The sequence below is a fragment of the Hyla sarda genome, chromosome 12, assembly GCF_029499605.1.
Source record: "Hyla sarda isolate aHylSar1 chromosome 12, aHylSar1.hap1, whole genome shotgun sequence".
NCBI classification, from domain to species: domain Eukaryota; kingdom Metazoa; phylum Chordata; class Amphibia; order Anura; family Hylidae; genus Hyla; species Hyla sarda.
Genome location: NC_079200.1, coordinates 45,634,580 through 45,658,101, shown reverse-complemented (window position 1 = coordinate 45,658,101; position 23,522 = coordinate 45,634,580). Strand labels below are relative to the sequence as shown.

Below are 23,522 nucleotides of genomic sequence, written 5' to 3'. Positions count from 1 at the left end.
AGCAGTGCTGAGCCCCCAAAAGGAGCCGGGGTGCAAACTTTACCAGCCGATTTAAACAGTATCTTGGCCAGAAGCTTCCTGTCTGTATTGAGAAGAGCGATGGGCCTCCAATTCTCAATATGGCTCAGATCTTTACCCTTTGAAAGAAGAATCAGGGCTGACCTCCTCATTGACTTCGGCAGAGTGCCTGAGGAGAGACACTCATTGAATACCTCAGTCAAGAGGGGAGCTAAAGACTTCTTAAAGGTCCTGTACCACTCGGATGTTATGCCATCCGGATCTGGTCACTTCTTAGGGGCAAGCCCCTCGATTGCCAGTCTCACTTCCTCTTCCCTGATTTCTTCTGCCAAAACATCAAGAGAGGGGTCTACCCCTGGCTTAGGAATGGTTTCAGCCAGGAAAGCCGACATCCTGTCTCAATCTAGTGCACGATACAGGCTGCGCTAAAGTGAGTGGGGCTGTCACACCTGTGACAGACCTTGGGCTACCCCTGGTAGAAAATTTGGATTCTGTCTCTCCCAAGAAAAGCAGCTGATGGGATGTGGGCAACAGTGCTCCCTGAATGCTTCAGTTTGACGGAAAATATCCAGGCCCCAGACCAGATCCCATATTCGTCATAGTTCTTTTTTGGCATGTCCATCACATCCCCATATCGGCTGAGCCAGGTCATAATGTCATAGCAAGATAGTGACTCGTTACGTGTCAAAACGGTCACTTTCTTGGCCAAACTCTGATGAGATTTCGCCTTTACGGCAAAATCCCACCAGCCGGGCTCGCTTTTCACCACCTCATAGTTCGACCAGAAGAGTTCAAGACCCTCTGGTCCAATGAAGCTGATGTCAAACTCGGAAGTACCGTAAGGGTGGACATGCAACCACCTTACCCCGAAGCGGACGTGCATCTTCGCCCCTCTACACTAAACGGACCACATTCCTACGGCCACTTTCCTGCCCAGATGTCGGGAGGGACCAGACCACCTCCCGTTTTGTTCTCGGAAGGCCCCTAGGCCATGTCTTTCTATCCAAAAAGACAGGTCAACCTCACCCCGTCTCTCTACATGGACTGACCTGTCTCCCCTACATTGAGCCTTCAGGAGGCGCTGTTGCAAAAGACCCCCAGAGCCAGATGGAGATGGGGATCCCCCTGATCCCCCAACAGTGACACTGGCATAACTTCTGGGAGAAGCAGCCACTACCTGGGGGAGCAGTCGAACCAGAACCTGACCCAGACCCCAAACCAGGACCCTTGTTCCTAATATAAGCATCAGCCATAACACCTCTCTTTTGCATACCATTTGCACCCCTCTACTTCACTCCACTTGCACCCCTCTCTTTTACTCCACTTGCACCCCTCCCTTTTACTCCACTTACACCCCCCTCATCCACACTGCTACTACAACTCCTCCCATGCACACTACCATAACTCACATTCTTTACAATACCATTTTTATTCACATTTTTGCTCTCACTTTCACTCTTGCCTACACTCTCCCTTGATGTGTTACAGGCCAGGCTGGCTGGGTCTATTGCTACAGGTATAAGAGTTGCCGGTTTAATGATTGGAGCTGCCTTAGGTGCGTGATCACCTTGGTGAATGGCAAATTTTAGATAATCTCTAAGGCCAGGAATCTGCTTTCCAAATTGTTCATATTTAGACATCTTCGCCTGGAGTCTGGATCCAAAGGTTCTGGGATTCTGAGGAGCCAGAGACAGCTGCCTTTCCTCCACTCCTTTGCCTGGAAGAGCTTCTTTTCTTTGCTGAGCTTTTGCTGGAAGCTTTGCAGCTCCCAGCTGAGGTCGGGGGAGGGGGCCCCACATTGCTGTGGGCCCTGGTGGTTCTCCTCACCCCCATCCTGACTACTGGCCTTTGCTTAGCCCTTCACACCCCCTACCGGCTGAGTAAGGGGAGTGGAAGATGAAGCCCCGGATTCCCGGGGCTCCATAGCAGGAGAACCTACCCAGGTGCCTACCACACACCTGGGGAGGGGCTGATGGAAACTCACAACCTCACTCGAGAGATGTACTCACTATTCTGCTGGTGGGGTCACTGTGTAAATACATTACATTACTTGTCCTGTACTGATCCTGAGTTATATCCTGTATTATATTCCAGAGCTGTACTCACTATTCTGCTAGTGGGGTCACTGTGTACATACGTTACATTACTTGTTAGGGGTTGATGTCAGTGAGCACTTAGTGGTGATATCAGGGGTGATGTCAGGGGGTGATATCTGAGCACTCAGTGGTGATATCGGGGGTGATGTCAGTTAGCACTCAGTGGTGAGATTAGGAGACGACATTGAATGGCGTAAATGTAAAAAAAAATACCAAAGTCTAGAATTGCTGCTTTTTGGTAACATAATATACCATAAAAAAGCGATCAAAAATTCCCGTCTAAACAAAAATTATATCGATAACTACTAAAGATCATGACACATAAAATGGTCCCTCATATAGCCTTGTATGCAGAAAAATAAAAGTGTTATAGGGTTCAGAATTGGAACTTTTATGCATATTAATTTTCTCACAAAAAGTAGTAAAATATAATAAAACCTACATTAATTGGGAATCGTACCTACAGAATGAAGATAATGTGTAATTTTAACCATAAAATATATTGCGTAGAAATGAACCCACACCCACAAAAGTTTTGCAAAATTGCGTTATTTTGCTATTTTTTTTAATGAATTGAAAAATGTATTTATTGTATGTGGGCAGGGCATCTATATGGGTGTGGCCCTATGAGTTGTCAGTCCACCCCTACTAGCCGGCAACAAGTCTCAGTGGGAGGGGGGATTGTGTGGGGACCCCATCATACTGATGTGCTCCGTCATCCAGGCAGCCTTAATCTGGCCCTGGGCATGGTAATCTGGACTCACACCGTTTCTCCTGGGAGTCCAGTCAGGATTTCCTTGTTTTTATTTATTAATTTATTTTTAATCCTGATCCAAGTCATGTAAACCACAGATCTCAGCTGGGCAAGTAGGATTATGGGATAACAGTTCTTGTCTTAAAATGCACATCAAATTTACTGCATATAAATCTGATATTATTACTACAGCTATTTCATCATACTGTAATTGTATTTATATTTCTTATAAGCTTCCTTCATTGTTCATTGCAAATTGGTGTCCATAATCCAGGGACCATTATCCCAGTACAAAAACTTACTTACAAGTGGATAGGTTGTATTTATTGTATTTAAAGGGGTACTCCGCCCCTAGACATCTTATCCCCTATCCAAAAGATAGGGGATAAGATGTCAGATCGCCCCGGTCCCGCTGCTGGGGAGCCCCGGGATTGCCGCTGCGGCACCGCGCTCTGTGCGTAATGACGGGCGGTACAGGGGACAGAGCAGCGTGACGTCATTGATCCGCCCCTGGTGACATCACGTCCCGTCCCCTTAATGCAAGTGTATGGCAGGGGGTGTGACGACTGCCACGCCCCCTCCCATAGACTTGTATTGAAAGGGGCGGGCCATGACATCATGAGGGGCGGAGCCGTGACGTAACTATGCTCCGGCCCCTGTATTGCCCGTCATTACGTGCAGAACGAACTCGCTCTGTGTGTACTGATAGCGCGGTGCCGCAGCGGCAATCCCGGGGCTCCCCAGCAGCGGGACCGCAGCGATCTGACATCTTATCCCCTATCCTTTGGATAGGGGATAACATGTCTAGGGGCGGAGTACCCCTTTAATACCCAATGCAGGATGTCAGGGGGTGGAGCATGGCACAGGATTCTCTAGTGTTATTATGCTTCTCCCTCTTAACACCCTGTACAAAGGTATTTCATAGTGGATAATGTTTTGCGCAGATTGTTATCTATGCGTTGACAGACTAGGATTTTTTTCTTATAGTTATAATCAAACAATTTAATATATCAGCTTAAAGGGGTATTCTGCCCAAATACATCTTATACCCTATCCAAAGGATAGGAGATAAGGTGTATGATTGTGGGGGTGCCTGCCGCTGGGACCTCCTGTGATCTCGAAGCACCACCCACATTCCATGCTGGGCTGCTTCTCCAGAAGTTTCCAAGACTGGAGAAGCAGCCCTGCTGCATGGAGATAGTGGAGGTGTCTAGCGGGGAGCCCTCCGCGATCAGACACCTTATCTCCTAGATAAGCAGAGCTGTAGCTAGCTCTTTTTGCTCCTGAGGTGAGAACAGAAAATTGCTCCCCTCCCCCACACCATTTTGGCTTAGGGAACCCCTTGGGAAAAAAAAATTTGCGGGACACCCTTTACGAATAATTTTTTTATATGTTGTGAGGGGTGTACATGGGTGACAGTGAGGTGAACAGGAGTGACAGAAGAGAGGGGTGTATATGGGTGACAGGGGTGTACATGGGAGACAGAGGGGAAACAGATGGGGTGCACATGGGTATCAGAGGGGTGTACAGGAGTGTCAGAGTGGTGTAGAGATGTGATAGAGGGGTGTACATGGATGACAGAGGTGTAGAGGGGTGTACATGGATGACAGAGATGTAGAGAGGTGTACATGGGTGACAGAGGGGCGTATAGTGGTAACAAGGGTGACAAGGGGGTAGAGGGGTGTACAGGGGTGACAAGGGGGATAGAGGGGTGACCGAAGGCAGGGGGTTCAGTGCCTGAAGCTGAGTAGGCCTCTGTCAGGTCCGCTACTGCTCCTTCCCTCCATCCCCATCATTCTGCTGAGGGACCAGGGAGAATTCAGAGTCCAGAGCTGCTCCTCAGGAGAGGGAGGATACAGGAGGATTGGAGCTGCAGCATCACCCGTCCCAGCACTACACAAAGACTTCCCTCCCACCTGGCCTGCACGCCTGTGACTTACAGGTGCGCAGGCCTGGGCAGGAAAATCAAAACATTTTAGCGCCATATTTCCCACTAGAGTGTCCTGGCACCCCGGTTGGGAATCAGTGCCTCAGTGTAATGTGTGCTGGACTCCCTGTGCAAGCAGGTGCAGCGCCCAGGGCCAATGCAGCCCTGGCCGCTGCGCCCCCTTGCAACAGCGCACCTGAGTCGATTGCCTCACTCGCCTCATGGGAGCTACAGCCCTGATATGTGGCTTCATGGTTATTTACTTTCTTAGGTGGCAGTGTCCTGCTTTTTTTTTTTATGAACTAAAAATTCATTGCATAATGATTAACCCCTTCCCGCTATTGGACGTATGCATACGTCCAGGCGAATTACACGTTCGCGCAAATGGACGTATGCATACGTCCAAGCGATCTCCTGCTCTGCCGCGGGCAGCGCAGGAGATCGCGGGTGGGACTCAGCTGTCAATCACAGCCGGAATCCCACCGCAGCTGCCGGGGCCGCGATCGCGCCGGTCCCGGCAGCATTAACCCCATAGATGCCGTGATCAGTTCTGATCACGGCATCTACGGTGTTTGCAGGGGGAGCGCTCTCCCCCTGCCCATCAATCGCGGCGCCGCGATAAAATAAGGGGGATCGGGGGTGTCCAAGACACCCTCGATCCCCCTTGAAGAGATAGGAGTGAGGTGGCAGGGTTGCCACCCCTCCTATCCCTGCTATTGATCGGCGGAGCGGCCGACCAATAGCAGACTGGGGGCGGGGGGGTTAAAGTTCGGTTCCCCCCGCTATGCCCACCCATCGGTGTCCGGGCACAGCGGGGGGAACCGTGTAGTAGCAGCGGCAGCGGCGGTCACTTACCCGGCGGCGGCTGTGATTACGGCGACGGTGGAGGTAAGTATGACGCCGCGTGTGCAGAGTCTGTTGCCTAGCAACATCTGCAGGGCGACAGTTTAGAGAGTGGTCTCTAAACTGTCGCCCTCCAGATGTTGCAAAACTACAACTCCCACCATGCCTTGACAGCTGTTTGTGTTTGCTGTGTTGGCATGCTGGGAGTTGTAGTTTTGCAAGATTTAGAGGGGTTCAGGCTGGAGATCACTAACAGTGGTCTCTAAACTGTAGCCCTCCAGATATTACAAAACTACAACTCCCAGCATGCCCAGACAGCAGTTTGCTGTCTTAGCATGCTGAGATTTGTAGTTTTGCAACATCTGGAGGGCCACAGTTTAGAGACCACTGTCAGTGATCTCCAGCCTGAACCCCTCTAAATCTTGCAAAACTACAACTCCCAGCATTCAGGAACAGCAAATGGCTGTCTCGGCATGCTGGGAGTTGTACTTGCGTGCCTCCAGCTGTTGCATAACTACATCTCCCAGCATTCCCTTTGGCAATCAGTACATGCTGAGAGTTGTAGTTCTGCAACAGCTGGAGGCACACTGGTTGGGAAATACCGAGTTAGGTAATAGGTTCTATTACCTAACTCAGTATTTTCCAACCAGTGTGCCTCCAGCTGTTGCAAATCTACAACTCCAAGCATGCACGTTCTGTCAGTGCATGCTGGGAGTTGTAGTTCCCCCCCCCCCCTCCCATGTGAATGTACAGGTTACATTCACACTGGCGACGGATTACAGTGAGTTCCCTGCTTCAAGTTTGAGCTGCAGCCGCAGCTCAAACTCCTAGCGGGAGACTCAGTGTAATCCGCCGTCAGTGTGAATGTAACCTAAAAACACTACACTACACTAACATAAAATAAAGAGTAAAACACTACATATACACACGTACACTGCCCCCCCCCACCACCACCCCTTCCCCCCCAATAAAAATGAAAAACGTATCCTACAGCAGTGTTTCCAAAACGGAGCCTCCAGCTGTTGCAAAACAAAAAATCCCAGCATTTCCGGACAGCCATTGACTGTCCAAGCATGCTGGGAGTTTAGCAACAGCTGGAGGCACCCTGTTTGAGAATCACTGGTGTAGAATACCCCTATGTCCACCCCTATGCAAATCCCTAATTTAGGCCTCAAATGCACATGGCGCTCTCTCACTTCGGAGCCCTGGAGTATTTCAAGGCAACAGTTTAGGGCCACATATGGGGTATTTCCGTACTCGGGAGAAATTGCCTAACAAATTTTGGGGGGCTTTTTCTCCTTTTACCCTTTATGAAAAGGTAAAGTTGGGGTCTACACCAGCATGTTAGTGTAAAAAAAAAACATTTTTGTACACTAACATACTGGTGTTGCCCCATACTTTAAAATTTCACAAGCGGTAAAAGAAAAAAAGCCTCCAAAATTTGTAACGCAATTTCTCCTGAGGACGGAGATACCCCATATGTGGGCGCAAAGTGTTCTGGGGGCGCACAACAAGGCTCAGAAGGGAGAGTGCACCATGTAAATTTGAGGTCTAAATTGGTCATTTGCACAGGGGTGGCTGATTTTACAGCGGTTCTGACATAAGTGCAAAACAATAAATACCCACATGTGACCCCATTTTGGAAACTACACCCCTCACGGAATGTAACAAGGGGTACAGTGAGCATTTACACCTCACAGGTGTCTGACAGATCTTTGAAACAGGGGTCTGTGAAAATGAAAAATAAAATTTTTAATTTGCACAGCCCACTGTTCCAAAGATCCCTCAAATGCCAGTGGGGTTTAAATTCTCCCTGCACCCCTTATTACCTTCCGTGAGGGGTGTAGTTTTAAAAATGGGGTCACATGTGGGGGGGTCCACTGTTCTGGCACCACGGGGGGCTTTGGAAATGCACATGGCCAAATTCTCTCTCCAAAAGCTCAATGATGCTCCTTCTCTTCTGAGCATTGTAGTTCGCCCCCAGTGCACTTCACGTCCACTTATTGGGTATTTCCATACTCAGAAGAGATGGGGTTACAAATTTTGGGGGGTATTTTCTGCTATTATCCCTTGTAAAAATGTAAAATTTGGGGGAAAACAAGCATTTTAGTGTAAAAAATATATATTTTTTTTTACATATGCAAAAGTCGTGAAACACCTGTGGGGTATTAAGGTTCACTTTACCCCTTGTTACGTTCCCCAAGGGGTCTAGTTTCCAAAATGGTATGCCATGTGGGTTTTTTTTTCTGTCCTGGCACCATAGGTGCTTCCTAAATGCGGCATGCCCCCAGAGCAAAATTTGCTTCCAAAAAGCCAAATGTGACTCCTTCTCTTCTGAGACCTGTAGTGCGCCAGCAGAGCACTTTTCATCCCCATATTGGGTGTTTTCTGAATTGGGAGAAATTGGGCTTCCAATTTTGGGGGGTATTTTCTGCTATTACCTTTTTTAAAAATGTAAAATTTTTGCTAAACCAAGCATTTTTGGTAAAAAAAAAAAAATTTTTTTTTACATATGCAAAAGTCGTGAAACACCTGTGGGGTATTAAGGTTCACTTTATCCCTTGTTACGTTCCTCAAGGAGTCTAGTTTCCAAAATGGTATGCCATGTCGTTTTTTTTTTGCTGTCCTGGCACCATAGGGGCTTCCTAAATGCGACATGCCCCCCGAGCAAAATTTGTTCTCAAAAAGCTAAATATGACTCCTTCTCTTCTGAGCATTGTAGTTCGCCCGTAATGCACTTCAGGTCAACTTATGGGGTACCTCCATACTCAGAAGAGACGGGGTTACAAATTTTGGGGGGTATTTCCTGCTATTAACCCTTGCAAAAAATGTGAAATTTGGGGGGAAACACACATTTTAGTGAAAATTATTATTTTTTTTTTACATATGCAAAAGTCATGAAACACCTGTGGGGTATTAAGGCTCACTTAATTCCTTGTTACGTTCCTCAAGGGGTCTAGTTTCCAAAATGGTATGCCATGTTTTTTTTTTTTTTTGCTGTTTTGGCACCATAGGGGCTTCCTAAATGCAACATGCCCCCAAAAAACCATTTCAGAAAAACGTACTCTCCAAAATCCCCTTGTCGCTCCTTCGCTTCTGAGCCCTCTACTGCGCCCGCCGAACAAATTTACATAGACATATGAGGTATGTGCTTACTCGAGAGAAATTGGGCTACAAATTCAAGTATAAATTTTATCCTTTTACCCCTTGTAAAAATTCAAAAATTGGGTCTACAAGAACATGCAAGTGTAAAAAATGAAGATTTTGAATTTTCTCCTTCACTTTGCTGCTTTTCCTGTGAAACACCTAAAGGGTTAAAACGCTTACTGAATGTCATTTTGAATACTTTGGGGGGTGTAGTTTTTATAATGGGGTCTTTTATGGGGTATTTCTAATATGAAGACCCTTCAAATCCACTTCAAACCTGAACTGGTCCATGAAAAATAGCGAGTTTGAAAATTTTGTGAAAAATTGTAAAATTGCTGCTGAACTTTGAAGCCCTCTGGTGTCTTCCAAAAGTAAAAACTCATAAATTTTATGATGAAAATATAAAGTAGACATATTGTATATGTGAATCCCAAAAAAATATATTTGGAATATCCATTTTCCTTACAAACAGAGAGCTTCAAAGTTAGAAAAATGCAAAATGTTCAATTTTTTCATCAAATTTTGGGATTTTTCACCAAGAAAGGATGCAAGTTACCACAAAAATTTACCACTATGTTAAAGTAGAATATGTCACGAAAAAACTATCTCGGAATCAGATTGATAAGTAAAAGCATTCCAGAGTTATTAATGTTTAAAGTGACAGTGGTCAGATGTGCAAAAAAGGGCTGCGTCCTAGAGGTGAAAATGGGCTGTGTCCTTAAGGGGTTAAAATTGTTATTTTGTCTTCAATTTCATTCTTGAGCGAGTTGGCGATAAATGGCAGATGTGATATGTTCATATCTCACCCAATCCAATACCTCATTTTCTAACAGACTATTTACTCCACAGCAAAAGCGTAAGCTGAGGATATATATTTCCAATACCTTTACTCCGGGTAAACCTGATGGAGAGGAAGGAGAAAAAGTGAGCTCCTGGGAGCTACGTGTGGAAGGGAAATTGCTGGAAGATGTGAGTATGAGCTGATAAGGGTTAAAGGGATACTCCGCCAGAAAACATCTTATCCCCTTTCCAAAGCATAGGGGACAAGATGTCTAATCGCGGGGTCCCGCTGCTGGGGATCCCCACGATCTCTACTGCGGCACCCCAGTCATCCTGTGCGCAGGGTGATCTCTGCTGCGTGGCGGATTACTGGCGACTGCAGCCACCACACCCCCTCCATTCATGTCCCCCTCCTATAGACATGAATGAAAGGGGCGTGATGTTACGATCACAGAAGCTCCAAGTGGGGGTCCCCAGCAGCGGGACCCCTGTAATCAGACATCTTATCCCTATCCTTTGAATTGGGGATAAGATGTTTTCCTGCAGAGGACCCCTTTAGGGCTTTCTACTCCAAAAGTCAAAATGACTTTTTATCTACTCTTCTGTCTACTAATCCACAAAAGTACCTATCAGGTTACAATAATGGTTGATTAAAGAAGTCTGCTTGTTAGCAGTCTGTATGTTAATATGAAAATGAGGCTGAAGTGCCCAGGGGGTGTTTCCCAGCATTGCAAGAGACAAAAGTTACCCAGCCCATCTCTTTATATTTTCACAAGGGATGATGGACTCTCCCTGGGGAATGCTTTTGGACACTTGAGTCTCTATTTAGCTATAAACAAACACTTTGCTTACAGGTCCACTTTATGGCCATGTTTACATGTCAAGGATTCTGTTATTGCTTAGGTGCAGGTTTTAGGCCTAAATCCTCACAGAATCCACTAGCATTTTTCCGGCAATGCACATAAAACAAGTATATGCCCAATTCACATACTTCAGAAATAAACAGTGTGGAATAATGAACATGCTAGAGCTTTTAAAAGATGTTCCGTGCTGAAAAGCTACAGATTTGCTCAAGTGAATTACAGTGAACCATATCCAAATGTGAATCCGGATTTCTGCCACAGATGAGTTGCTTTGAGTACATCCATATTGTGTGAGCCTTAAAGGGGTACTCCGGGGAACTTAACCCATAGCTCATCTTTTCCCTCTCACCAACCTATGTATTTGTCTAAATATCATTCATTAGCTATATAGAGTAGCTTCCCTCTTTCAGCTGTAACTTACATGCAGAGAGTGAGAGAAAGAAGTAATTATCTGATCCTGCTTGTCTTGGCGGAAACCCCACCCTTCAAGACAACACCACGTGATGATTTCTGTCTTGTCTAGAGCTCTGGCTTTACAGGCACACCAGTACTAATGCTCTTTTCTTGCTGTAGATCTAATCACTGACTGCTGCCATTCAAAGCACAGCATGATTTATTGCTGGAGATAGTCTGAAAGAAAAGACCTGTACAGTGTGTTTACAGAATGCAAACAGATCGGTTGGCTGGCAGCCATTACACAGAGCTGCACTGACTTTTGGGAGTTGTAGTATTTGCTGCAAACAGGAAAAATTATATTTAGGAGACATCAGGGGCCGAAGGAGCTGCCAAAACCACATGAATAACTACAGGGGGCACAGAACAGGTATTGTGGTGGCTTTGGGGCATTTTAATTTTTCTTAACTTCCCCGGAGCACCCCTTTTAAATGTGATGTGTTAAGTGTGTTAAGCAGTGTAAGCCTATTACTTATACAGTGTTTCTCTATAATATAGCCCAGCAAGCAGAAAAGAAAGTTCTCTTCATTCTTTAAAAGTCTTGTCATTGAGCTGGACAAGGACCTTTATGGGCCAGATAATCATTTAGTGGAAGTAAGTGGAATAAAGGACAATATGTCTGTTATTGAATCGAACACCCCTTGACGCCTTTGTTTTGAGCAGAGCAGTGACACATGTGCTGGCATTACATTCATTGTCTATGGAGCTGCAGAAGAGAGCCAAGCATTATAAATGGCTCTCTTGAGCAACTCCATAGATGACTCTCGTTCAAAACAAAGGAGTCTGTGCCATGTTCTGGGTGGGACCCCCTGCCATCTGACATTTATCCCCTGGCTTGGGATACCCCTTTAATGTCTGATAAACTTCTCATAGTGGCACAGGATGGCCACCACACAGGAGACCGATGGGTTCCAGGTGAAGCGCCCTGGAGATGTGAATGTCAAGTGCACTCTACTTCTCATGCTGGATCATCAGGTAAGAAGTAAGACAGAAAAAGAGAAAGCTTAAGCCACTTTTACAAGGCAGTATTTTGGTCAGTTTTTGGCATCAGCATCAGCTTTAGGTACAAATCTTTCCATTAAAGGGGTACTCTAGTGGAAAAAACATTTTCATATCAACTGGCTCCAGAAAGTTGAACAAATTTGTAGATTTACTTCTATTAAAAAATCTTAATCCTTCCAGTACTTATCAGCTGCTCTATACTACAGAGAAAGTTAAGTTGTTCTTTTCTGTCTGACACCTCTGTCCATGTCAGGAGCAGGAACAAATCCCCATAGCAAACTATTAAATTGATTTAAAAAAAACTAAATTTTTGATTTAAAAAAACTAAAATTTTTTCCAGTGGAGTACCCCTTTCAACAAGTACCAGACACTGTGCAAAATTTGGGGTGGTGGGCTTTATTAGAATGTCCTGTTGAGCTCCTTTGCATGGCATTTACTGCTCAAAAGTGAGGTGTGGGGATTAGTATGTTGGTATAAATGGTATATGTAATTTTAATATGGTTCTGTTTCCCTCCATACTACTACAGCCTCCCCAGTATAAACTGGACACCCGCTTGGCACGCCTGCTTGGTGTTCACACTCAGACTCGTGCCAACATCATGCAGGCATTGTGGTTGTACATTAAGAACAACAAGCTGCAAGACAGTCATGAGAAGGAATACATTAACTGCAATCGCTACTTCAGACAGGTAGGAGAGTATTCACATGGCGATCTTTGATAACCATAATCTTCACTACTATAGTGCTACACATTAAGAGAGAAATTCAGCATTACCATGACCATTTGCATGTTTCCTGCGCCAATACCAACAATCGTAATAGAACTTATCTGTAGTCCAGTGGTCTCCAACTGTGGACTTCCAGATCTTGCAAAAACTTCAACTCCAAGCATGCCCGGACAGCCAACGGCTGTCCGGGCATGCTGGGAGTTGAAGTTTTGCAACATCTGGAGGGCCACAGTTTGAGACCACTGCTCTAATCCACCTCTACTGTTTCCGCATCTGAGTTTCTTAGGGCATGTTCACACGTTGGAATTTTCCACTGCGGCAGAGTCCTGTTGAATTCAACAGGACTCTGCTGCACTGTACAGATGGCGGAATTTCCGTGCCAGATGTTTTTGGCACTGAAATTGCGAAATCCATGTCCGCATTTTCCATGCGGACATTCCGTAGTGTGAACATAGCCTAAGGGTACATTCACACGAGCGGACCCACTGCGCATTTTACGCTGCAGATCCGCCGCTGAAGGACCCCTGCATGGTGGCTTTACATGTGCCTGCTCGGAGCGGCAATACGTCGCTACGAGCAGACACACTGCGATGTGCGAGTCACAGCGCGCATGCGCAGTATACTCGCACATCGCGGCAGCTCTCGGCCTAGCTTATGGAGCAGTGGGAGCGGGCCGAGAGCATGCGCGGCAACTCGCACATCGCAGTGTGTCTGCTCGTTGCGACGTATTGCCGCTCCAAGCAGGCATATGTAAAGCCACCATGCAGGCGCCCTTCAGCGGTGGATCTGCAGCGTAAAATACGCTGTGGTTCTGCTCGTGTGAAAGCACCCTTACATTTCTTTCTGTTCCCACAGATCTTTAACTGTATCCGAATGAGATTTTCAGACATTCCAATGAAGCTGGCAAGTCTCTTGCAGCACCCAGACCCCATAATAATTAACCACACCATCAGGTAATTGCTAAAAAAAAAAAAAAAATTTGCTCATATATTAGTATATTTTATTAAATATTTATTAGTTTTATTAAATTTTTTTTTTTTCCTTAAGTGTCGATCCAAATGACCAAAAGAAGACGGCCTGTTATGACATCGAAGTTGAAGTGGACGATCCCCTAAAGTCCCAAATGAGCAACTTTCTTGCCTCTACTACGAACCAACAGGAGATTGCCAGTTTGGATGCCAAGGTTAGACTCACTAATCTTTGCCAAGATCCATAAAAGACAACAATCTGTTCTTTTTGTTCTGCCCGTAATTACACACTTGGAGGTTTGACTTTGAAATGTATTCTCTAACTTTTTACCTCTTTCAGATTCATGAGACGATCGAATCCATCAACCAGCTGAAGACACAGAGAGATTTCATGCTAAGCTTCAGCAATGATCCACAGGAATTTATCCAGGACTGGCTGAAATCCCAAAGCAGAGACCTCAAGGTAATACAAAAAATCTGTTCACTTATATTGGTACCCTTCTATTACAGTAACTGTCCATAAAAAAATATACTCTGGCACTTCCCTTTTTGCAAGACAATGAACAGATTCGACCTAACTCTCTATGTGATAGTTGTTTTTCCCCAGTTAACCTGGCATCAATAGACAGGTGGTGCTTGGCATGAAATCACAGATAATAGCAAGACTTCAGTAAACCTAGGGGAAAAGGATAAGGGCAGCTCAGCGTTTAGCTGTGTAGGCGAAACAGCTGTTAGCCAGTGGGAACGAATATTCTCTAAGAAGCCATTCTTTTTATATATTGGAAGAGCTGAATAATGTGTAGTTGATCCTTTACTCCTTGGCCCTTCCTGATAAAGACATATGGCATTGTTGGGTAGGACCTCCCACAACTGCCATACCACCCCTGTCACGCCATTACCACCCCCTTACATGACATGATCACACCTTTCCAAGACATGATTGTGGGTTTCAATGGGTTGTCAAGGTGGCGGGGAGCCTAATGAAAGCCTATAGATCTAAAGTGGTGCCAATACAAAAGTCAACTAATATTGCAAAAAAAAAAAAAGAGCTCAGTTAAACTAAAAATAATCATGGCTCTCAGGATATGACAACACAAGTGTAACTTTTTCCTTTTATTTGCTTCCTAACAAACTGAAGTTTTTCCAATAAATATGTACTAAATAATAAGTACTAAGTAATAAATGGTGCCATTAAAGGGAATCAGTTGTCACTTTCACACTGCCTGTACCATGAGACATCGGGAGGGTCACTGGGGGCTTCTCCCCATCCCACCAACCTTTATTGAAAGTTCTTTCCCCACCTTGGAATGGGTGTTTTCACACGTTCAGGGTTTTAAATATTCAAGTAGTTAATCTGTTTTACCTTAGTCTTGTCAGCAGCACAATGATGGGGTGAACTCTGTTAACTCAATCAAATTAAAGAAATGCCTCCCCCTAGGGGATCTAAACCAAATAACAACACCCCTTGAGTGATTATAAAGTAATTGAAATGAATACTATAATCTACTATAAGGTAGTGTAAATTGTACTGCTGACAAAACTATGGGAAAACAGAGTATCTACTTAAATCTTAAGGGGTACTCCGCCCCTAGACAATCTCTGAACACCTATGTACAGAACGTCGGCTTGGGGCTTCCGTGTTCATATATATAAACAGTGAAGCCCCATGCCGGCATTCTGAATATAAATGTTCAGAGACTGTCTAGGGTCGGAGTATAAATATATCAAGAAGCACACTGTAAAGAACCCAGGAGCGAGAGTGGCTGTACCATTATGGCGCACTTCCAGTCTTGCTATATCCCGCATGACCTAAGAAGAAGGACACAGCACATGAGCCTTACAGGGACAGTGCAGACGCATCCCATGAAGATAACGCCGCTATAGAAGCAGGAATGATCGGCATGTAAGGAAAACAAAGACTACAGGTCAGGTAAGAGTTAAAAGTCCTACTACTGGGACAGAAAAAACTCAAGGGGTGTTGTTGATAGGGGGTTTATATCCCCTAGGGGAAGCATTACCTACAGCACACTGTAGGGTCCATCATCGACAGATCTGTTCCGTGTGACTCTACCCATAAAGGGGAAAATTTACCAATTAAGGCAGGCAGGAGCCACCGGGGACCACTCAGATGACTCGTGGTTCAGGCAGCATAAAAGTAATACATGGTCAAATCCATTAAGCTTAAATTCCCTCATAGGCCTATATACATAACAGAGTAACATAGTTTGTAAGGTTGATAAAAAGACAAGAGTCCATCGAGTTCAACCTAAAACTCTACTGTGTTTATCCAGAGAAACGCAAAAATCCCCATAAAGCTGATGCCAATTGCCAAACAACAGAGAAAAAAATTACTTCCAGACTCCAATATGGCATTTAGAATAAATCCCTGGATCAATGTCTTACCACATAAATCAAGTATATATAATATAATTTTTCCAGAAAATCAACCAGGTCCCTCTGGAACATGTTTGAGTCAGACATCACAACATCATGTGACAGAGAGTTCCATAGTCTCACTGCTCTTACAGTGAAGAATCTCTGTCTCTACGTAGAGGATGCCAACTTGTCATGGTTACCGGCCTAGGTAAAAAAAAAAAAAAAAAATCTAGAAAGATCTCTGTATTGTCCATTCATATATTTGTACATTGTGATCAGATCCCCCTTATGTCTTTTCTCTAAACTAAATAACCCCAAGCTTGATAGCCTGTCTTGGTCCTGTAATCCTCTCATACCATGGAAAAATAAAAATGTTAGTGGTCTCAGAAAATTGGGGGAGATCTATCAAAACCTGTGCAGAGGAAAAGTTGCCCATAGCAACCAAATAGCAACCAAGCAGATCGCTTCTTAAATTTTTCAGAGGCCTTTTCAAAAATGAAAGCAGTGAGCTGATTGGTTGCTACAGGCAACTGGTCAACTTTTCCTCTACACAGGTTTTGATAAATCTCCCCCCATGTCCTTAAGGTTATTTAAAGCACATCTCCAATGATGTTAGGGCACCAGGATACATGTTTAAAGGAAATCTGTCAGTATCACCCGCACTAAACCTGTAACACAGGCTTATAGTGCGGGTGATGCTGATTAAAACAGTACTGACATTGTGTAGATTCGCCCAGCTGTTCCGCCACAAATAGCATTTTTTCTATATATGCTAATGAGGGCCTTGAGGCATGGGCGGAGCTCCGATCCGAACTTTGGGCACCCTGACGTCATCTTCTCCAGGCAGCCGCTGCGCTCGGCTAATCAATATTCATAAACCCCCTCCCTGCTCCTTAGGACGTGTTATAGTTCTGCGCATGCGCCGTTTACTGTGCAACAACGTCTGCAGCTGTGAAGCCGAGGGGAACGCTGCTTCCGGGAGGACACAGTAAGCAGCGCATGCGCAGTACTATAACATGGCCGAAGGAGCATTAAGATAAAAATAAATACAGATGATTTGTAACATTTATACGTTATTGATTCTTTTAGATAATGACAGATATGATGGGAAATCCAGAGGAGGAAAGACGTTCTGAGTTTTACCAGCAACCATGGGCTCAAGAAGGCGTGGGGAGACATATCTACTTCAAGGTCTGGGATCTTATTTTAAATGATGTGTACTTTTTCTATCTCCATTTAAGTTCACACTGTTTTAAAGTTTCTGACGTATTTTATTTTACGAGTGCATTTTTAGTCTGCAAAAAAAAATGGTTATGGCCGTAATCCACAAAAGAGCAAATTACGACCTAAAATGCGCACTTAAAGGAGTAGTGCAGTGGAAAGGATAGGGGATAAGTTATAGATCCACCGCTGGGACCCCCTGCAATCTCCTGAACGGGGCCCCAGCAGTCTGCCAGAAGCAGCTTCCGTGCAGGAAGCCATGGCCAACGCGCCCCTCCATGTACCTCTATAGGATACATGGAGGGGATGTGTCGTCATGCAGGGGTGGGCACGCCCCCTTCCAGCAGACTGCAAAGCCCATTCACGAGATCACAGAGGGTTCCAGTGGTCGGACCCCTCACGATCTACCGTATTTATCGGCGTATAACACGCACCCTCATTTTCACAGGAAAATTTTGAAGAAAAAAAAAAGGAAAATAAATGACTTGGAAAACTATATGCCTCATCATCCCCCCAACTTTGATTCCCTCTGCTCCTTTGTTTTCCCCCCTTCCCCTGTGATTCCCCCTGCTCATAATCCTCCCCTGCTCATTGTTCCGCACTCTCCCCCTGCTTTTTCTATTTTTCATATTTCCTTACCTGGCCGCGGGGTCAGGTAATGTGGCGGGTCTTGTGGGCTGTGTGGATAGTATGATGAGTGATGTCTGCTCCTCTGCGCGGCGTCAGGGTCGTCATTCCTCTTTACCTGCAGCCGCCGCTGGTCAGAGTGAGCGCAGCGCTGGCTGCTTGTTTTAGTTTAGCAGCCCCGGCCAAGGCCACTTTAGAACAGTCACCTGCGGCGGCTGCAGGAAATGAGAAGTGACGTCCCTGACGCAGTTCAGAGGAGCCGGCAGGAGACTTCACTCATCATACTATCCACACAGCCCACAAGACCCGCCGCAATACCTGAGCCTGCCGGAGGGCGGCCAGGTTAAGGAAATATGAAAGATATTAAAATCAGGAGAAGTGTCCGTGCACGCAGGAGCCGCCGCTGGTCACTGTTTTAAAGTGGCCACGGACAGGCTGCTGATCTTTAAAGGGGTACTCCACTGGAAAACATTTTTTTTTTAATCAACTGGTGCCAGGAAGTTAAACAGATTTGTAAATTACCGTATTTTTCGCCGTATAGGACACTCCGGCATATAAGACGCAATTTTAAATGAGGAAAATCTGGAATACAATGTAAAGTATAGGTCACAGTGATCTTCAACCAGCGGACCTCCAGATGTTGCAAAACTACAACTCCCAGCATGCCAGGAGTTGTAGTTTTGCAACATCTGGAGGTCCACAGGTTGAAGACCACTGGTATAGGAGGTAATACTCACGTGTCCCCGCGGCTCCAGACCCGTCCCCGCTGCCCATCGCTGTCACCGCGTCCCCGGGGTGTCCCCGTCGCTCCGGAACGTCTCTGCTGCCCGGTACCTCGTTCTCCGTTGCCGCCATCACGTCGCTATGCACGCTGCTCGTATTGGATGACGGGGCGACGTGCGCGACGACGACAAAGGAGAGCGCCGGCCATGCAGGGGATTCCGGCATGGAGCAAACACCGAGGAGGCAGGTAAGGTCCCTCCCGGTGCAGCCGGGTTAGTGTCACTTTCGCTTCAAACGCGGTCAGTTTTGATCGCCGCGTCGGAAGGGTTAATACAGGGCGTCACCGCGATCGGTGATGTCCTGTATTAGCCGCAGGTCCCGCCACGATAGGTGTGTATTTGCCTTATAAGACGCACCAACTTCCCCCCCACAGTTTTGGGGAAGAAAAGTGCGTCTTATACGGCGAAAAATACGGTACCTCTATTAAAAAATCTTAATCCTTCCAGTACTTATCAGCTGCTCTTATGATCCACAGGAAGTTCTTTTCTTTTATGAATTTCCTTTCTGCCTGACCACAGTGCTCTCTACTGACACCTCTGTCCAATTTAGGAACTGTCCCGAGCAGGATAGGTTTTCTATGGGCATTTGCTCCTACTCTGGACAGTTCCTAAAATGGACAGAGGTGTCAGCAGAGAGCACTGTGGTCAGGCAGAAAGAAAATTCAAAAAGAAAAGAACTTCCTGTGGATTATACAGCAGCTGATAAGTCCTGAAAGGATTAAGATTTTGTAAGAGAAATAATTTACAAATCTGTTTAACTTTCTGGCACCAGTTGATTAAGAAACTGTGGCCACTTTAAATCAGTGACCAGAACATTTATCGGGGTATAACACGCAGGCAGACTTTTTGCCATAAATTTAGGTTTTAAAAGTGGGTGTTATACGCCGATAAATACGGTATATCCTTTGGATAGGGGACAAGTTATGTTTCACTACAGAACTCCTTTAATATTAAAATACGTCAGGAAACTTAGCATCAGTCTGATCTGACCTTTTCTTATATCTCCTGTGTAAGGGAATACTTTCCTAATGCATCAAATATTGACCAATGCAGAGAAAGTAAGAGAACATAATAAAAAAAATGCTACTTCTTTGCCCAGTGTATAAGCAAACTCTGTTGCACCATTATGTTGCCTACAATAAGAGAGTCACATATCACCCTAGAAAATACAAGCTCTTGGTGGTTATACACTATAATAGAGCCTACACTTCAGATCAGTGGTCTTAAACTGTGGCCCTCCAATGGCTGTCCGGGCATGCTGGGAGTTAAAGTTTTGCAACATCTGGAGGGCCAAAGTTTAAAGAGGTACTCCGGTGGAAAACTTTTTATTTTTTATTTTTATATCAACTGGTGCCAGAAAGTTAAACAGATTTGTAAATTAGAACATCCACAAAAGCAACAGAAAAAGGGGAGAGCACTCTAAAGAGCAATATCACCTTCTATAAGCAAAGCGGTCCTCGGCGACCTCTGTCACAGTCTCCTGTGGGGTGCACATATGACAGTGTGAAGTATACAACGTAAATACAAAAAAGAGCACATACGTGCACTCACCGCAAAGCAGAGACAATCAAGTCAGGAGGTCCGGTGGCGAAGACGGGGTGCCGGGTCTCGACATCGGGCGCTGGCATGTGGTGCTCGGGGCGCCACATGCCAGCGCCGATGCAGAGACCCGGCAACCCGTCTTCACGACCGGACCTCCAGGCTTGATTGTCTATGCTTTGCGGCGAGTGCACGTATGTGCTCTTTTTTGTATTTAGATTTAGATTACTTCTATTAAAAAATCTTAATCCTTCCAGTACTGATTAGCTGCTGAATACTATAGAGGAAATTATTTTCTTTTTTGTAACACAGAGCTCTCTGCTGACATCTCTGTCCATTCTAGGAACTGTCCAGAGCAGCATATGTTTGCTATGGGGATTTTCTCCTACTTTGGACAGTTCTTAAAATGGACAGAGATGTCAGCAGAGAGCACTGTGCTCGTGATGTCAGCAGAGAGCTCTGTGTTCCAAAAAGAAAATAATTTCTTCTAGTATTCAGCAGCTAATAAGTACTGGAAGGATTAAGATTTTTTTTAATAGAAATAATTTACAAATCTGTAACTTTCTGGCACCAGTTGATTTAAAAAAAATAAAAATAAAATAATAATAATAATTTCCACCGAAGTACCCCTTTAAGACCACTGCTTTGGATAGCTGTCAGCCACTTCCTTATTCTATTGCTCCCCATAGTCGAGGTGACCAAACGTTCGTTTCTGTTTATTTTGATAGCAGGAATCTCATTACCCACAAAGACATGAGAATCCAACATGCCCAATCTCCCAGACATCTGCCATAAACAATACAGCTGCGGGTTCGGCTATCTAATGTGTAGGAACAATCACTTTGATCCTCGTATCTTCCTTGTGCCGCTTATCTCCTGGGAAAATAAGTACAGACCCCTTTAAATGCCTCCATTTTATTAGACTCTTTTTTTTCTCTTTTAGGTCCAGCAACGGAGACAGGAACTTGAACAGGTTCTGGGGCTTCGTCTCACTTAAACACTTCCCAGAACAATGTTATTTTATACATTCCATGTGCCTTATTAATGTCCTTTACCTGTAAATCTTTATTGTTATGTACCCAGTCACCTTGGAATGACTGTGTGTCAGTTCTCAGGTACGATAGGGATCTGCAGCCTTTTGTTTTTCGCTTGGCTTCTAGCAATATTGTAGCAATATTCAGCTGGATGGTTATATTAGCATATACACATTGCAGAATTACTACTAAAAAGTAAACATACCCCTTAGGCCAGTGCATTGAGGTTGTAACTCCACAACAGCTGCAACAGTAAACATGAAATATATGCAGAAATGTGCAATTCGTTTGCTACTAAGGTAGCCTTATATAGTTTAATATGTTGCAGCTTGCTAAAATGTCTTATGGAATGATAAATCATAGGGTATATAATCCATAGGTGCACGGTGACAATCTGAACAGAAATACAGGACATTCATTGCCTAAAACTCTGTCATTGTTAAGGAGATATGTCATAGTGAAAAGCTTATCCCCTGTCCTCAGAATAGGGGATAAGTTTTGGATCGCTGGGACCTGGGGCTCCGGCTCTTCACGGGAGCGGCGCGTCACAGTGGGGGCTGCCATGCCCCCTCCATATATCTCTATGGCAGAGCCGTTCAGCTATCTTCAGCTCTCTTGTAGAGATATATCGAAGGGGAATGGCGGCTCCACTTCGGGCGGGGGTCATAATGCGCCGCTCCCGGTGAAAGCTGGGGCCCCGTACAGGAGATCACGGGGGGGGGGTTCCTACAGATAGGGGATACATTTTTCACTATAAGACTTCTCCTTTAAAGGGGTTTTCCAGGAGTAGAAAAACAGAACAACTTTCTTTTAAAAAAGCAGCTCCATGTCTGTCTCCAGGTTGTGTGTGGTTTTAGAACCTGGTTGCATTCAATTCAATGGAACTGAGCTGCAGAACCACAAACAACCTGGAGACAGACTGGGAGTGGTTGTTGAAAGAAAGTAGCTTTGTTTCTCTATTCCTGAATAACCCCTTTAATAACTTTTGATACGTCGATCGGACATGTCAAAAGTTGTTGGTCGCATCGGGTCTGATCGAGTTTATTAGGCGGAGAAGCGGCCGGCTACAAGTCTGTGCAGAGAATGTTTGGCCACAGTTGCAGCTTTGTCTTGGGATATAGTTACAAGAAAGGCTCATAAAACTGGATGCACAGATGTTGCGAAGCTTGAGTTGTCATTCGATGCCATTATTATATGTAGTTTTACATAAGGACTCCATTAGGTGGCCATACGTGTTAGACAACAGCTCTCTCTACACCAGTGGTCCTCCAGATGCTGCAAAACTTCAACTTCCAGCATGCCCAGACAGCCAATGGCTGTCCAGCCATGTGGGAGGAAAACGCCACAATTTCTGTGCAAAAAACGCCAAACTAGGTTTTGTTGGACGTTTTGAAAAACCAGCCCAAAATTGCTGAAAAACGCCTAAAGGATAAAAAAAAAAACGCCAAACAAATGCCAAGTGGATCTGGCATTTTGCAGTTTACTATAAACTTGCAGCTAATATCTGTCCATGGCGTTTTGCCGAAAAAACGCTGTGCGGAAAAATTGGTGTTTTTTACGGCATTTTTGCCAAAAAATCCTCAGTACAATTCCAGTCTTAATGGGTATGACCAGCCTATTACAAGCTTGTAACAGATGGAAGCACCTAACATGTATTACTATAGAGCAATATGGCGTTCTATGTTTTACTTAGTAGAAACTAGAATGAAGCAATACCATGGCTATCTGATATAAGACAAAAGCCGTTTGCACAATGGAGTGGTTTATACCACCACCATTGTTTGGTCATAGGAATAGATTGAAAAAAAAAAAATGGTGGTACTGGTCCTCTACATGCTGGATTCCAACAGTGCCAGATGAACCCCATCCATTTTAACGGAGTCCAACATTTCACCAGACAACAGCGCTGGATGCTGTGCTGTCTTGTTCACCATTTTGATGGAACCTCTGAGGCAGATGTGAAGTCTAAATTTAGGTCGAAACTCAGATTATCACAATGCTCTAAAAAGGGCACCTCAAAATAGTCAAATTTCAGGTCTACATCATAAATAACCTTTTATTTTTCTTTTGAAAACTTTTTGAAGGGAGGGCACAAAGAGTAGTAGAAATAATCAAATAATAATAGTCTGTATGTGCTGAGGTGCAAAACATGTGACCAATAGCCCCAGAAAATGGTTATGAAAAACCTTGTGACAATGAGCAGAACTTAATTTGCTGACATCAGCATTAGAGATGAGCGAACTTACAGTAAATTCGATTCGTCACGAACTTCTCGGCTCGGCAGTTGATGACTTATCCTGCATTAATTAGTTCAGCTTTCAGGTGCTCCCGTGGGCTGGAAAAGGTGGATACAGTCCTAAGAGA

The 23,522-nt window shown here is 44.9% G+C and overlaps 1 protein-coding gene across 7 annotated transcripts in view; it reads left to right on the top strand.

Moving 5' to 3' along the window:
- Window positions 1–23,522, top strand: part of SMARCD2 (SWI/SNF related, matrix associated, actin dependent regulator of chromatin, subfamily d, member 2) — a 77,985-nt gene that overhangs the window by 53,478 nt on the left and 985 nt on the right. For 4 of the 7 annotated variants that reach the window (XM_056549261.1, XM_056549259.1, XM_056549260.1 and 1 more), the window contains 9 exons: window positions 9,635–9,754; window positions 11,380–11,475; window positions 11,755–11,856; window positions 12,411–12,572; window positions 13,467–13,564; window positions 13,659–13,794; window positions 13,920–14,042; window positions 17,045–17,146; window positions 21,068–21,097. In XM_056549261.1, coding sequence (XP_056405236.1) covers window positions 9,635–9,754; window positions 11,380–11,475; window positions 11,755–11,856; window positions 12,411–12,572; window positions 13,467–13,564; window positions 13,659–13,794; window positions 13,920–14,042; window positions 17,045–17,146; window positions 21,068–21,097 — 969 coding nt within the window. Of the gene's footprint in view, window positions 1–9,634; window positions 9,755–11,379; window positions 11,476–11,754; window positions 11,857–12,410; window positions 12,573–13,466; window positions 13,565–13,658; window positions 13,795–13,919; window positions 14,043–16,018; window positions 16,355–17,044; window positions 17,147–21,067; window positions 23,451–23,522 lie in introns of those variants that run through there. The other 3 variants (XR_008849381.1, XM_056549258.1, XM_056549262.1) reach the window with 3 other exon arrangements.